This window comes from Cervus canadensis, chromosome 3 (genome assembly GCF_019320065.1).
Source record: "Cervus canadensis isolate Bull #8, Minnesota chromosome 3, ASM1932006v1, whole genome shotgun sequence".
Classification (NCBI taxonomy): domain Eukaryota; kingdom Metazoa; phylum Chordata; class Mammalia; order Artiodactyla; family Cervidae; genus Cervus; species Cervus canadensis.
In genome coordinates, this window is record NC_057388.1 from 43367394 (window position 1) to 43383920 (window position 16527).

Genomic DNA, 16527 nt, shown 5'->3' on the forward strand with positions numbered 1-16527 from the left:
TGTATATCTCACCACTATGAATCACATGTGTCTCTCTTCACACTCGGAATGGAATGGCCAGGAATGACACTGTTATTTTTAACCTTTAAAAATAAAAGTGCGAGCTCTTAATTTATTGTACCATTAACCATTCTGTTTTTCCCTCCTAAACTCTCAGATGATGGAAATGCTTAAAGCACATTAAGGTAGTGTGAGACTACGCCATGTAAGTGTGAGCATGGCTGTGTTTCGTGCGCTTCTGCCTACCATCCCCGCATGATTCCTCTGCTGTTCTGATTCCCGCTTCCGCCGCTTGGCAGTGGGGCCGCATGAACCGTCACTTTTAAGCCATAGAGCGCCTGTCTTTGCTCCTGATTCTGTATTTGTATTTCTCTCTCCTACAATCCCCAGAGAACTGCCGCTGTCAGCCTGGCACCTCCCTGGGAAGGAGCTGGGGACGCCTGGAGAAAGCGTTTGGTTATTGTTCTCTGACAATGAGCCCTCATATTGTCAGCTTTTAGGATTCTGGGCATGTGACCACATTCTCACGGCAGCATTCTACTCCACAGAGTGAAAACGTGTGTAGGCTCCTCATGCAGGCTGTGGTCACCAGAGCATCTTTGCTGTGCAGTGTTCTTCTGGGGCCACCAGCCTAAACAGATAATTGCTCTGTGAGTCTTCACAGGTGTGAATGCCATGTGAAAATAAATACCATGCGGCAGGGTTAAAATGAGCTATGGAGAAAAGTGGAAATCTCCTCATTTCTTTACTGTTTTCTCTGTACCTGTGTATATGGTGGACACATATACATATGTTGAACAAACATGCGATTATGAATGAGAAAGGAGAATAGTGTTTAAGCCATGTATGGGTTATATTGGCCTTTCATTGTACACACACACGCATGTGCACACATTCCCTTTTGGTGTTCCTTGAATCTACATAAACCGTATTTCTACTTTGAGTGAATTCAATGTGATAAAATAGATTTACTGAATAAGTAAGTTGGGGAGAAGGAATCTGCGCCTGACACAGAGTCCTGACTTCCGGTACAGCCTCCCCACCTGACTGTGACTTCCGGGTTGGAACTTCCTGTTCTTGGTCTCCCTGAAGTTTCAAATGTGTGTCGAAAGGGAATTGGGTAGGAAGAAACTTAACAAGTTACTTGCTGTGATGACCAGATTGGAAATTGCAGGGACTTTCATGAGATGTGACCAAGCACTTACTCCCCCTGCAGTGTTGGGAGCCCTACCCATCATTTAGACACACAAAGAATTGTGGAGCTTAAGGGTCCTTAGAGATGGATTCTTCACTCCAGAACCCTTAATTCACAGATGACTGAGGGAAAGCAACCTGGCCAAATGGGGCAGAGCCTGTATTGCAACTCAGTTCTCTTTCCATCACAGCACCTATCAATGTCCTGCCCCCAGCTCATTTCTCTTTGGGAGAGAACCCTGTACACAACCAGGAAATGAATGAAGTGAAGGAGTCACTCTGATTTCATCCCAAGAAAGGACTCTAGGTCCCAATCCTGGCTCTGCCACTACATGTCTGGATGAACTTGGGAGAGTTACACTGCCCCTCTGGACCTTGGGCTCCTCATCTATAAAATGAGTTTGACCACAGCCAGTTTCAAAAAGTAAATGATAGGTTTGCTTCTAACTCAGCTGTTTCCATGCAGCTTCCTCCCAGCAGTATTCATTTCTCACAGTAGGATTATGGAGAAAGTTATAGTTGGGCTATGTGCAAAGAGACAGCCCAGAGGAGCAGGAGCCCTGTGAGTCTCTGTCATTAAGTGAGGAACGATGAGGGCAGGAGGGACAAGGCGCAGGAGAAAGGCAAATAGCCTGCCCTCCCCACACAGACCTACCACGTCATAGGTGGACGTGGCTGACCCCAGGTTTAGTTATCCCGGTTATGCTGATTTCTACAGTCTGAGGTTATCTGGCTGGTATCCACTTCTTTCCAAGACACCGGTGATTAGAGCTCTGGAACTTAAGGACACTCAGTAGCTGAATTAAGTCAATTTTCTCCTTTTAGTGTATTGCTTAATGAACTAAGGGGGCCAGGGAAGTCACTGACGCAGTCCGAACATAATCTGAAAGCCACTTAAGGCAAGTGTAGAGACCCACGTGTGCAAACTTCCAGAAGAGTTTTGAGATAACACTCCTTGTTTATGTAAAATTAGAAATACAGAGATTAACCAAATGTGCCATGTCATGTTAATAGAGATTTCTTTTTCCATGATAAATCCAAGGCATTTTATGATGAATCTTTTTTAAAAAGCAAAGGATCATCACTGATTTATCATTTGGCCCATTTTGGTTTCCATAGATCCAGTCTGGATTAACACACAATTATTTCCAAGATAGTGCATCAGGTCTGCAGCCGTCTTCCCTGTATCTGATGCTGATTTAGAGTTGGATGGGAAGAACGGGACAGGGAGGTCGAAATACAGAAGTGGATAACTTCCTGTGCGTGTCTTAGGTTCTTAATGCTGCTGGACAAAATGGAGAACTGCAAAGAGCTGTGACCTTGAAAAGTACTACTGGGACAGAATTTCAGCTCCAGCATTTTGGTGGAGTAGGGGCTTTGTAGGCAGCAAACCTGGCTGGAAGGGTCGCTCTAAAGGATTCTTAAAGCTACATTCGCGTGGCACTTCACATAAGATTGAAAAATGCCAGTAGACCTTGACAATGGGAGGGAGCAGCTTTTGGAATTTCAGGCCTCTTCCAGCTCCTTCCTGGCCCTTCGGAATAATAATTGTCCTGCTGAGCCCTCTAGTGGCCTTACTGGTAACTACAGGAGAACATGGTGGGAGGGGAGGAAGTCAGACGCTGTGGAAAGCCCCAAAACACAGTCTTTGGTGCTCGGTGGCCTGCCGGTGTGGGAACATACCCAGATGGCTGCTACCATGGTGATGATGACTTTGCCGTATCATCTGCCTCTGGTTATTCCAGCTTAGTTCTGGGATCTGCCGGACTCTTCAAGACTTGCCCTAAGACAATACCCTAACCCCACTGTTACCTGAAACCAAACTGAGTTCCCAAGAGTCTGAAGAGCCAGCCAGAGGTCTGGCCATCTAAGAGGCATATGTACTAACCCACGTTTGTCCCCCGGGGTCCTAGTGTTGACCCCCCTGACTTCGGGGTCAGGGGACCCTGTACTGTTTCCCCGGACATTCAGCTCCAAAAGGGACAGAACACCAGCCCGCCACCGCCTCCCACATTGTTCCTCAGGGCTTCCCGGGAACAGTAAGTAGGTTACACCTGACTGACACAAGGCTAGATTGTTTTAATTGTTCTAACCCAATGGTTTTCAAAGTGTGGTCCCCAGACCAGCAGCGTCAGCATCACCCAGAAACTTGTTAGAAATGTGGTTGCTTAGGCCCCACCCCAGACCTACTGAATCAGAAACTCTGTGAGTGGGGTCTAGCCACCTGTATCTTTCAGGCTTCCAGGTGACAGTGAGACTCGCCCTGGTTTGAGGCCCCTGCTCCAAGTAGTGATTCACAAACATCAGTATATAAGTGATGGCAAACTCTCAGCTTACTTAAATGTGGATGCTGACCCCTCACCCACAGGGATTTCATAGTTCTGCAGTGAGGATGCAGAAAGATGATTCATAAGCCATCATTCCATATAATTCTGATGGGAGCGATCCACACATCACTGTTTTGAGGAAGTCTGTTCTTAAAAGAACAGGGCCACCTTCGCCAGCATGGATTAGCTTCCTCTCTTGAATGAGAGATAAAGAGTGTTCTCGTATTTCCCCAGTTGTGAGAGAAACCTTGGTAAACGTATCAGATACTCCAGGTCTTTGACGGAGGTCTCCCTTGGCAAATGAGGTGTTGCTACAGCTGTGAGGAAGATCTCAGTGGGTCTGTATCATAATTCAACATGAGCCCTTCCTCTAGAAAGAAACAGTAGTTACTGAGGGGACAAGAAGAGCAGGAGTCCTGCAGATCCTTGTGAGTCTGGATTTCCCCATGCTTCCTTTCTGGGTGGTATGTCAGACTCAACCAAGAAGCTGTGTGCCATCTTGGCTATAAGTTCATCAGATAGCAAGTTGCCCTTTTCTTTTCCCTTCTTGAACAATTCGAGATTTAGTAGTACTTTCTCAGTGAGGCCCAAGACATTGGTTCATTATATTACTGTTAGGAGGAAAGAATTTTCAAGACTTGAGGTTATGAGTGCAGTTGGCTTATATGGCACCTGCATTGATCACTCTGGAAAAATAGAGTTCATTTGTTGTGAAGATTCTTATGAATGAAAAATCCCAGGTCTTCTCATCACAGCTCTACTGGGAGATCTGGGGCGGGCGGGGGGGGGGGAGGGGGATTGCCAGCATTCTTCTATCCCATTGGACATTCCCATTTAAACACACCCCCCCCAGTTCTCTGCCAAGCACCCACACCTTCATGGGGTGCTAATTCACTGAGCTGTGCTCTGAGAAGACTCTTAAGCACATTTCAGGACTCCTACGCACTCACATTTTCAAGAATCTGACAGGAACAGAGAGAGAGATCTGGTACTGACATTCCTTGTCTCCACCCAGGACTCTCGGTCCTTGTCAAGAGGCTTGTGTGCACGAGTATGTCTGCTTGGGGGCAGCATCTTTACCAGGTCAAGCCTCTAGTCTTTAAAACCACGTGGGTAAAGCAGGCAAAAATGCTCACTCCCTTTCTTCCTTCCCTCCTCCTCCTTTCCTCCCTTCCTTTGTTGACACTTTCCTTCCATCTTCTTCCCTCACCCATTTCCCCATGCTTCCTTTCCTGTGTTCTCTGTGCTTCTGTGTATTTCTCCAGCTTTTTCTCCCCTCTGCTCTTCTTGTTGGGCCTCCCATAGTCCTTATAAGCAGCTCCCCTACCCCACCACAGGAGCCGCAAGAACCTCACCAGCATTAACTGCTGAAACCACAGGCATCCTGCCAGGCAGGGAATGTCACCTTAATTTACTGTAAAACATAATTAAAAGACAGATCTCCCGTCTCCCCTTGCTCAGACAGAGGGAGACAGCAGGGAAGCAAGGATGGGAAAAGCAGCAAAGGAAAATTCAAAAAGAAGCCACGAACAGTGTCAAATTTTCAACTCTGTGTTCAGAAGGAGTGCAACCCACTCTGTCCCCAGCCCTGGGGTCTGGTAAAAGCACCAGGCTTAAGTCTGCAGGAAACAAGAGGAAGAAGAAAAGGGGGAAATGCTGAAAACAGGGCAGTCGTAAAGAGATGAGAAAGCTTTTGTCCAGAGGATAGACTACTCTTCCCAGGGCTGTTCCTGGGTCAGGAAGGACCCCATTTGCTAGTTGGGATGGGTGGGGCCGGCCTCGCAGGTGGGCAGCGCAGAGCCTCCTGTTGCTTCCTTGTTCCTGCTTCTGTACCCAGGGCACTGTGAGGGCATGGCCAGTGCAGTCCCACAGGCTCCCAGGCGCAGAAGGGCCCCATGCTTAGGGCTTAATGCTCTGCAGCCCCCATCTTGAAACCGGGTCCTGTTGGTGAAGTCTGACGGGGCAGTGGTGCACCGGAGCCAATGGAGAGGCGGAGGGGAGCTTGGGACTGTTCATGGTACCTGCTTCCCCCTGCCTCCAGCCCCTCCTCCCCCACCCAGCCCGTGTCCCCAGCTCCCTGGGGGTGCGTTCTCAGCCCAGTTGTCTGCGCCCTGGGACCTGAGCCCCGCCCAGCCTTCCCACGTGTGCCCACACTGTGACCACCGCCACCCTCTGCCCCAGGACCGGCCATTCTGCAGCGTGTCTGGTGGACAGTGGATAGGAGGCTGCAACTCAGTGAGGGAAGAACCTGCTGCCCACCCTGGCCCTTTTACCTAATGCAGAGGTTGCAGTACCCTTGGCAAGGGGAGTGGTCCACCCATCTGCTGAGGGCTGGAGATTCCCACCCGTGTATCCCATGATGGGAAGGGGAGAACCCCAAGGCCTTCCCCAAGCCAGGGAGCAGTGTGTCCGTCAGCCGGCGAGTGGGGAGCAGCAGCAGCCGTCAGGCATGGGAAGCACACGGGACAGGGCTCCCGGGTGCCAGTGAGGCTCTGAAGTGTCCCCGAGCCAGAGGCCCAACCCAGCCACTCTCTGGAGCCCACTCTGTGCCCGGGGAACCCTCTCTTCCGTCCCAGTCTTCCTGAATCTGTCTGTGTTTACTTTTTCTGGCCAGCTCAAGGCACCCCCCAGGGACAAAATATATTTGTGTGGTTTCAGTGATTGCGCAAATAAGTTAAATGCTCTGACATTTGCATTTAAAACTGGTGTTGCACGATGTAAAAACACATGGTAAAATTTATGCAGTTTAAATTTTTAATTTTTATTTACTCAGAGGGACATTAAATATGAAGTAAAAAGCACCATGGCCAGTGGTGGTTGCTCAACAATGGGAATGTATTTAATACAGCTGAACTGTATTGCTTAAGATGTACATGGAATGTGTAAATGTAAAAAAAAGGTTAAGTGGCAAATTTTATGTTACATGTCTATTACTGCAATAAGCAAAAAGAAAGAGTGGAAACAAACATCATGATGAGGCAAGAGAGAATGACCACAGGGAAAAATATGATGAAAATTTGTATTTTAATGTCTTGAATGGCACTTTTTTCTGCTTTTTGAACAATTTTCATCTAACAGTGAGTCTGCAAATGGTGCAGCTCACAGTCCCTCCTGACTTGCACATGATCACATAGAGCTTACACAATGTTACAGAGCAAATTCTAATCCTGGCAGCAGGGGATAGGGAGGTCCGATTCTCTGACTAAAAGTAATTTCAGCCTTCATCAACATTCATCTACAGGTGGGAAAAAAGGAGGAAACATAAAAATGAAAAAAACAGATTCTTGCATTTAGATGAGCACCCATCACATTCCTAGGTGACCTCAGACAAGCACAGGGCAGTGTGAGAGTTCCGGGGTGAGGTCAGTTCATTAATTGATGAGAAAATGTCTTCAAAAACAGCTTCTCACACTTAACACAGATTCCTCTGTATTTCCAGTATACGGCAAATAATTTAGGTCATTTATTAGCCTCCTGTCTGAAGTCTGGTGCCTCAAAGATAATTAATAAGATTATAACATCTCACCACTTTGGTATGATAAAAGGAAATAAAACAGATTTAAGTGCAGAAAATATCTCCGGAGTACCATTTGTCTAAGGAAAATTTGTGGCGCTACATTTTAAATAAGGTTTTTTTAAGAGTGTAGTAGCATTGTGATCCTTACAAGTTAAGAAAATTTTGGCTAAACTGAGGCCTTCTATGTTTACAAATTCCTCCTAATTACTCTCTGTGGACCAGTAACTATCCACCCAAACACACCTTTCTCTGCATTCCCATGAACCCTGGTAAGCTCTTTAGGCAGTCATAGGAAGCTTAATGTATTTCCTGTGAAATCATACCATTCTCCTTGATCAGCTTATCCCAGCTTTGCAAATTTAAAAAATTTCATTCCTGGCATCAACAGCCTGTTAAATTAATTCTGATTAATAATTGAATCTTAAGACCAGTTCAAGGCAACATCTACAACGAGAGATTAGTGGGGAAGGCAGAGTGGTGCCTTGTAGCACCGTGTGGTAATAGAACAGACTGGTGACCTCAACTGGAGGTGACAAGTAGTAGCCAGACTCTGGCAAAGTGTAATTCCTTAGACAAATCATAGAAATACACAGACATGTCTCCCCTACAGACTGATGAGCCTAGCATTTATTTCCTAGTAATATATATATATATATATATATATATATATATATATATATATTGCTGATCTAAACACATCCTTCCTGGACTTGGAGTGTGACTGCAGGTCATAAGCCCTCTTGGATTTTGAATTATTTATAATGGCATTACAGAGTATTTCTTCCTTTAATTCTGAAGTGGAAAATTCGGTAGTCCTGAAATGTCAGACTGAGGAACAGATAGGCTTCTAGCTTAACAATCGAAAGAATGGCCCTTCTGGGGGTTTTCCAGACGTAGAGGATGTCCACATAACTCTGCCTCTTTGTGGCAAACCCTTTAAGCATGTCCATGCGTGTACCACCCAACTTCTAGGGCTCAAGTTCTGAGCCCCAGAATTTGCTTGGGCTCAGACCTTCCCAGCCCAATATGTGACTGCAGGTGATTTCAGTCCTTTCACTCTTTCACACACTGAAGAAAGAAGGAAACCTAAAGGTAGAAGAACATTGGCACAAATCGCATTTTTAAGTGTCCCCTGGAGTTTCTCAGTGGAGGCCTTTAGGCTGCCCTAAAGTGTTGTGTCAGAACCACTGGGGGAATTGATTTAAAATCCTATGGCCTGCATTCTGCACAGATCTCCCAATTCTGATTCTTTGGGCATTTTTTAGTTAACTAGGAGACTTCCCTGGTGGCTCAGATGGTAAAGAGTCTGCCTACAATGTGGGAGACCCAGGTTCGATCACCGGATCGCGAAGATCCCCGGAGAAGGAAATGGCAAGCCACTTCAGTATTCTTGCCTGGAGAATCCCATGGATGGAGGAGCCTGGCAGACTGCAGTCCATGGGGTCACAAAGAGTTTTGAACACAACTGAGCAACTCACTGTGGTTCCCAGACGTCAAGAGCAGTTTTCTTTCAACATTCATTCTCTCAGTAAGCACCAACTGAGGAAGTACTGTGACTTGGGCACGGTGCTGGCTTCTGTGAGTTAACTGAGCCTCGTGCCTTCTCTCTCAACAGGGACATCCTGCATGTTTGGTGTACTTAGGAAAACCTCAGGGTGCAAGACAGGATTGAGAAGTCAATCTTTAGTAGGATTAGAGAAAAATGTAACCATAATAATGGCTAAAAGACTCCCACTCCTTTGCATCGTTGCGATTTTGCCATATGCTAGAGGCTTTGCTTGTATTATCTCATTTCTTCCTCAAAATCATCTGTGAAGTAGGCACGAAGATATTGTCCTACTTTACAGATGAAGATAGCTCAGTGGAGCTGTCTGACGAGTCGACAGTTGAACATGGATTCACTCTCAACAGTCTACTTCCAGAACACAGGCTCTTATTCACCACTACTCCAACCATCGTGGTTATTTTCCTTTTCCTAATAACCCAGAAACTAGGAGGTGATGCTGTGAAGTGTGTACCACCATGTAGCCCCCTAGTTTCTATTCCAATGGTGATTTTTTGTGTATTAAACCCATGAAGCACCAGAGCCTGCCAGGTTCTGGGGACACAAAATGAATCATTGTTTGTCAAGAAGGTCCCAGTTACCAAAATGTTGAATCATATAGAAAGTCCAGAGTTAAAACTCAGAACCTCCAACTTCCTTGAGCAGCTTTGAGCCCATTGAGCTGCGTGGCTTGCCTTTCTAAAATTCTCTCAAGAGACGGAGCTCCCAGCTCCCTAGCATTAGTGTGATGTCAGAATAATTGCCAGTTTAGCTGTTCTTACTCAAGCAAAACTGCTCCTGGGGGCAGTAAATTTGGAACTGAAGCCTCTTTGTCATGCAAAGATAAATGTAATTTTTACATCTTTCAGTGTGTTAAAGTCCATCATTTTCCTCCTTCCTGAATACTGATAAAAATTTACTTGGCTCCCAAAACTGGCCCCCTCATTGTCATCCCTAAAAACAAAGAGCGAAGCTATGCCTGAGAACAGCAGGGAGATTTTCTGACTGAAGGTTCTGCAGGAAAGAAATGGTGCATGTGGTTTGCAATCATTACTGTGCAGCAGCTTCTGTGGCAGTTAAAATCTACTTAAAATAAGTTGGTAAATTCTAGCCATGTCCCAGCCTGCTGTGAAGGCTGAATACAAACCAGAATGTCTCACTGTCAATAGGAAAACTGTGAAAGTATCTTGAAGACCCTTTAGACTTGCCCTGAAAATAAGCCTTGCAGATGTTTTTCACCCCAAACCACCCAAACCAATCTGTAAGACTTTTTCTCACTCCTCTTACATCACAGGTGTTCCTGTGGGGGCTTCCTGGGGGCAAAGCAGCCCTCGGGGCTCAAGTCCCTGACCTGGGGCAGGCTCAGATCTTACAGCAAACTACAATTCACAAGCCTCCCAGCCACCCCTCACAATTTGGTTCCTGAAAGCAAAGCTGCATCCAGAGACTCCTCCTTCTAAACTGAACTGTAGACAGAGAGGGTGTCTTGCCTTGCCCTCCTCAGACCTTGTCAGCACCCCAAGCTTCTTCCCCCACATTGAGAACCCTGCATTCAGGATCACCACCAACACCCCGTCTGCTTTCCCCACCTCTGTTCCTAGGTAGCCAAGCATTGCTGGAGAAAGACCCAAGACTAACCACCCCTGAGCACTCATCCATCACCCATGGGGACCTCCTTCATCTGTTCCCTGTTGGTCCTTCACGTTTCCCTTCCAGAAATGACTCCAAACTGCTTCCCCTTTGCTCAGGTTCAAAATACACCTCCACCCTCGGTGGACCCCACCAGCCCCTCTGCTGGCATGATACTCATCCAATAACAACTTCAGGTCCCCTCCTGTCTATCTCAGATCTTTATTGACACACTTTTTATCCCCTCACCACTGAATCCATCCTATTTCTATCCCAGAGATTCCTCTTCCTCCTGAATTCTTTTTCTTTTAACTCCCTATTCCCTCTCCCCTGCCCCCAGCCCCTGGGAACCACCATTCTAATCTTTGCCTCTATGATTTTGACAGCTGTAAGTATCAGGCAACAAAGCTGTGTGGGATGTCATATTGATGAATAACAGTATATGGCTCCAAAAGATTTTGACATGTTGGCTCTAATAGCATGAAATTCAACAAAGGTCAATATAAGGACCTGACCATAGTTCTCACCATCCAACCACACAGTCAGAGAAGTCATAAGTCAAGAGCTATATGGAGGAAAACCAAGGGGATTTAGTTAAGTGGCAGGGCCACTGGGCAACAATACTGTGAAAAAAAAAAGTTGATGGAATCTCAGGCTGTAAAAGATAAAATGTCTAGAGCAAGGAAGGGAGTGTCCTCCATTTAACAGTATTTGAACCAGGCCTGCAGTGCTGGTTTCAGCTCTAGACACCACATTTAAAGCAAGCCTGGAGAACACTCATTGGGCGTTCAGAAAGAACAACTGAGATGATGAAAGTACCTGAGACAGGTCCTCTGGCCATGTCCTAAGGGCTCTCCAGAGGAAGAGAGATTGGACAGGTTTTTGTAGCTCCATGTTATATAGTGCCCAGAGGAGGCACCACAGGAGACTGGTTCCTCCCAGGCCGATGAGAAACTCTCCACTCTCTTAACAGCAGAGCTTGGAAAGACTTTCTGGGGAGGTGATTAGGGGAAGTTTCCAAGCTCAGTGGATATGGAGATGGAAATTCCAGCTTCCTTTCTTCACATCTCTTCCATCACCAAAATCTTTGATGATCTGCACCTGCCCAGAACTAAACTCATCATATTATCACATTAAAGTTGAAAAGCCAACATTCATTCTTGTAGTCACAGAAAAAGAAAGTATTAAGTGATCTAAGAAAAGTTTAAAGTTTGGAAAACTTGGAATACAGGACAACTTTGTTGTGACCCTGTATATAGGGTATCCACTACAAATCAATCAATGGCAAACATCATCCTTAACTGTGAAACTCTGGAAGTCCTCCCTTTAAGGTAAAGGACAAGATGTCTTCACCACAAACTGTCATTGAGCATTATTCTATAGGTCCTAATAAAGTATCAAAAAATAAAACACTTTACCCATAGAAGAGAACATGAGATGGATAGAAAGGACGTAAGACAAAGGTTTGATACTTAGCTCTATAGGTTACAGTTCACGGGACCTTGGGAAATTTATTTAACCGTGTCTTTTTCTCATCTATAAAATGAGCAATGATATCTACCCTAAGGAAGTTTTGTGATGGCTGTGCCTCTGAGGGGACACAACCAGATTCCAAAAGGAAACAGATGCCCTCCATCAGAGTAATTAGCAGAGTTTATTAAAGCAACTATTTACAAAGATGTGGGGAGGACTAAAGAACATAGAGTGTTCCCAGGTTACCAGCAGAGGGAGCCTTTACGTAGAGAGTGGTTACAAAAAGCTGGAGAGACATGTTTTGGCAGCTGGCTGTGGGAGAGGGCTTCTCCCAGGAGCTGTGGCTTTCAGTAGAAGGATGCTACCACAAACCTATGGCCCTTACGAGAAAAAAAAAATCCCCTAACTGCTCTCTCTTCTGACCTCCTGCCAGTGTTTCCTATTGGCTGCAGCTAAGAGGGCAAAACAGGGGATTAACACAGTCGAAGGGGATCAGCCTCCTAAGATGTAGGGCTGGGTGGAGAAGGGATCCAGAGGAGCCACCAGAAAATATCAAGCAAAGTGTGTAATACACCTTCATCTTCTTGCTCACTCCTCCTAGTTGCATTTTCCTCATCAAGCAACAATTATTTGTACATTGAGAATGGCTGAACCACTCTTGTACTTTTCAAAAAAGCCTCAATTCAAAGGAATTCATTAGTTTATCTGATCCCTGTAGCACTTCATTCAGTAAATGGGGCAGTGATTTTTATACTGAGACTAGAGGTTAAACAACTTCAAAGACCACAGAGGGTCTAAGGCTATAACCCAGATTTATTAGGCTTGTGAGATACCCCAAAGAGATAGATGCTAAAAAAGATTATTCGAGGATGAACTCTTTGAGTTAATTAATGAATCTTGCTTTTAAGTGTATGTATTTTTGTCTGTGCTGGGTCTTCATTGCTGCTCCAAGGCTTTCTCGTTGCGGGAAGTGGAGGTTTCTCCTCGTTACAATGCTTGGGTTTTTCATTACAGTGGCTTCTCTTCTTGAGCACAGGCTCTAGGCACTCGGGCTAGGGCTGTGGCTCACCAGCTCAGTAGTTGCAGTTCGCGGGCCCTAAAGCACGGGCTCAGTACTTGTGACGCATGGGCTTAGTTGCTCTGAGGCATGTGGGATCTTCCCAGAGCAGGGATAGAACCCATGTCCCCTGCATTGGCAGGCAGATTCTTTAACCACTGGACCACCAGGGAAGTTCAATGAATCTTAAACGTTATCATCACCCAGCCACTTCTATTGGGCAGAAAATTACATCTCCAAAAAAGGATCTGACTCCACTTATAATAAAGTGTATGCACATATATGTCTATATATTACTTATAATAAAGGATATATATATAATAAAAGATACATATATTATTAAAAGAGGAAACTCAGAAGCAAGGAATGGAACCAATTCAAATATGCTGATCATAAAAGTTACTCTAAAAAAAAAAAAAAAAATGAAAAAAAAAAAAAAAAAAGTTACTCTAGTTGCTGCAGCTGAGCATCAGATTTGATTCTGAGCTTCTTGGCATCAGTAAGCAGAGTTCTCATTACACACTGATAGGGCTGCATTGGAACCCAGCTTTCTCTGACCTCAGGCACAGGATCACACTGTCATTCACCTCCAGGCAACAGAAGGTTTGATGTGCTGGCCTCAGTGATTTGGAGAAGGGCAGGTCTACCTGTCTGTGTATGAGCTGCCGGTCTTGCCCTGGGTTCCAGGTCCCTAAGTGGGTGCCAGATCTGACTGCCTCCTGCAAAGCTCAAAGCTGGTCATGGATCTGTACTTGCAGCACCCCAGGGCCAGCTTTTCAAGGCGCTTTATCCACACCTCCCCGTGGTCAACCTGGAAGTAGGTATAGCCAGAGTACACTCATCCAGGGAGGATCAGAGGCAAACTGTCTCTCTCTCTCTCTCTCTCTCTCACACACACACACACATACACACACACGTGAGCAGCTGCCAGTGTCAGAGCTGGGAGAGGAGCCCAGCTGTTTGGTAGCCCAATCCCAGGACAGCATATGTGGGAAGATGCTGAAGAGCATCTGAGAGTCTGCAAACAACCTTCACTGCCTCAGAGGTGGACAGCAAAGCCCATTTATGCAGAGTTGGATAATGCTCTAATTGCCCTTCATATTTGGCTTAATGGATTTCTCTAATTGGAGCCCCTAATCTGCCCTGAAAAGAAATAAGAATAGAAATGGCTTTGCCTTATTGATTCCAGATCATGTTTTCCTCGTTTTCCTTGACCTCCATTTAACTTCTCTCTCTTCCTCTCAAAAATCCTATGAAGTGAATAATGCAAATGATGAGCAGAAGGTTGATCTTCTAGTTGGAAACATTTCGATTTATTTTTATGAGTGTATTGAATTCCATTCTGGCCAAATGAAATTGACTCCCCTGCCTCCATTTTCAAAGCACGTCTACTAAAAGGTGTGGTCACTAACCAATTACAAATAAAGCAGCACAGTTACCACCTCTGCATTTGCTTCAGTGACATCAAAGACTGTCTAAAATGCAAGCACTGTGTTTTCAGGATCTTTGCTCTTATATCAGCTCCTTCAGTTGAGGTCTGTGTGGCAGAAACTCTGGGCTGCCTTGGGGCAGCTTGTAGTCAGAATGTCAGGGTGCAGTGGAAAAGGCAGATGACAGTTTTACTGAATAACTGCTGCATGCCAGGCACTTTCCTTCAATTGTCATCATTTAGTTCTAACCTAACCCTATGGGATAGGTGAGGTTTATTATCCTTGTTGGAGAGGTGATAACACAGGCCCAGAGACATCATGTTACTGGCTCAAGCTCAAACTGTGAGTCACTGGCTGGGTCAGGATTTGAACCCAGTTTTCTCTGATTAGGAAGCCCATTTCCTCTTCCTTCGGCCATGCTCCTCATTCCACTTAATCTCTGCGGGAATCAGGCACTGAACTCCATAAAACTGGGATCAGTCATTCACAGTTCACAGGCAGCCCTAGAGAGGAAGTTTCTCATGTTTTGCTGAGCAGGTCTCCTCCCTGATGCGGACACATGTGTTTTTCTGGGAGGAAAAACAAAACGAAACTCCATTTTAACTTAGTGTTATTTTTAATTTAGGTCCTACTATTTTTCTCACAATCTCTTCTTTATCTTTCCTGTCAGCTTTGGTCCTTTCCTTCTCATCTCTAAAATTATTTCTCAATTTCCTTTTTTCCCTCTTAGCTAATTTCTTGCACAGTCAAGAAATGTGTGGAGGAGATTGCATTTAGCTGATTATTCACTTAAAATGTACCAAATCACATACTACATGCCAAGGAGCAATAGACAGGAAAGCCATTAAGTACCAGATGCTCCTGGAAAGCAGCAGGGGTAGTAGCTGAGCAGGCCTACAGGGGCCAGGTTAGCTTCCAAGAATAGCTTCCCCATCCGGAATAACCCTCCCTTACACCACCAGAATAAAAGCCTCGTGGCCACTTTTTGGATGTGCTGACGCTCATTCAGGAGTCGGGAGTGTGTGTCATGTTCAGGATCACAGGCTCTGGACCAGTCAAACTGCCCACGATAACATCCCAGGTCCACCACCTGCTCGCCATAGGACTTTGGACAAGTTACATTACCTCTCCACGCCTCCCTTGTCCATCTGTAAAACGGGGACGTTAATGATACTTGCCTCTTGGAATTGTTTGGGTGTGTATGTTCATGAAGTGCCCAGATCATTGCCTGGCATAAAGTTTGCAGTGTAAAACTTAGTTTTTCTCCTTCACTCTGTCGACAAACATTTTGGGTCACCCTGTATGCAAATGTTCTGTGCAGGAAACAGCCCTGAATCCGAGAAGCGACAACCACTAGTAGCTAACAGTATGGTGTTTAGTATCACACAGACGATGTGCAGATCCTAGCGGGACCACTTACTAACCCAGTGACCACAATCAAGCTGCTTCCCTTCTGTAAGCCTGCTTGCACGCCGGTGAAATGGGAATATTGATACATGTCTCATGGGGCAAGGGTTACAGGCGAAAATGTATGAAGGCTCTTAGCCCAGAGCCTGCCTCACTCATGGCAAAAGCAAAATAAATGGTAAAATGCTAAATGCTAATGTCATTGTAGGCACTGTCCCAGGTCCAAGAAATGACTTCATGAAATTTTCAGCTAGGTGGAAAAGCCCAAGTGGAAAATTCTACCAGTCCAAGAGCAGGGGTCCTGAGACAGCAGAAACTTCACCAAAGACTGACGGCCCAGTTTGTGTATCGAGGAAAGAACCTCAGGGCAGTTTCCTTAAGGACTCTGACTTCCTCCTGGATGGCCAACTTGAGATGTATCCAAACTGGAACTTAGAACCTGGGCTTCTGGAGGACTTGGCCATCCCCACACCTTCCTGTATAAAAGATGTGTCTTCAAAAACCCTCCAAAGAGGAGGAAAGGATCTCAACTGGGACATCTTTTTCTCACCAAAGAGTGAGGCCAGGAGGCACTGTATGGGCAGTGTGGATGTACCCAGTCCTGAGAGGCCCCAGTTCTCTGATCAGTGTGGGGTGGGAGCAAGCAATAGCACTGGACTGAGAGTCAGCCTCAATGGCCGAGGTCCCCTGCCACCCAAATACTTGATGAGGGTGTCCTTTTAATAGCCAGTGCAGGTTGAAGCACTGGGCTGCTTTAAACTTTGCAAACAAAGAGAAAATAGGAGTGTGTGTGTGTTTATGCATGTGTACATGAATATTTCTGTCAGGTTTATTTAGTCTTCAGCTCATCTTCCCAAAAGGATCACGTGTCAAGTAAACATGTTGTTACTAAGATTATTTTCAAAGAAAAACAGTGGCAGCTGATCCTATTAAGGAAAAGAAAAACCTGA

The 16527-nt window shown here is 45.5% G+C and overlaps 1 protein-coding gene across 5 annotated transcripts in view; it reads left to right on the forward strand.

Annotated features, from left to right (window-relative positions):
* The window catches only part of LHFPL3 (LHFPL tetraspan subfamily member 3), a 613796-nt gene that overhangs the window by 531360 nt on the left and 65909 nt on the right, over window positions 1-16527 (forward strand). For 2 of the 5 annotated variants that reach the window (XM_043463009.1, XM_043463013.1), the window contains one exon: window positions 158-205. The exons of the other annotated variants lie outside the window; for them this stretch is intronic. In XM_043463009.1, the coding sequence (XP_043318944.1) occupies window positions 158-174 (17 nt within the window). In that variant the 3' untranslated portion in view covers window positions 175-205. Of the gene's footprint in view, window positions 1-157; window positions 206-16527 lie in introns of those variants that run through there. 5 annotated transcript variants of the gene reach the window in all.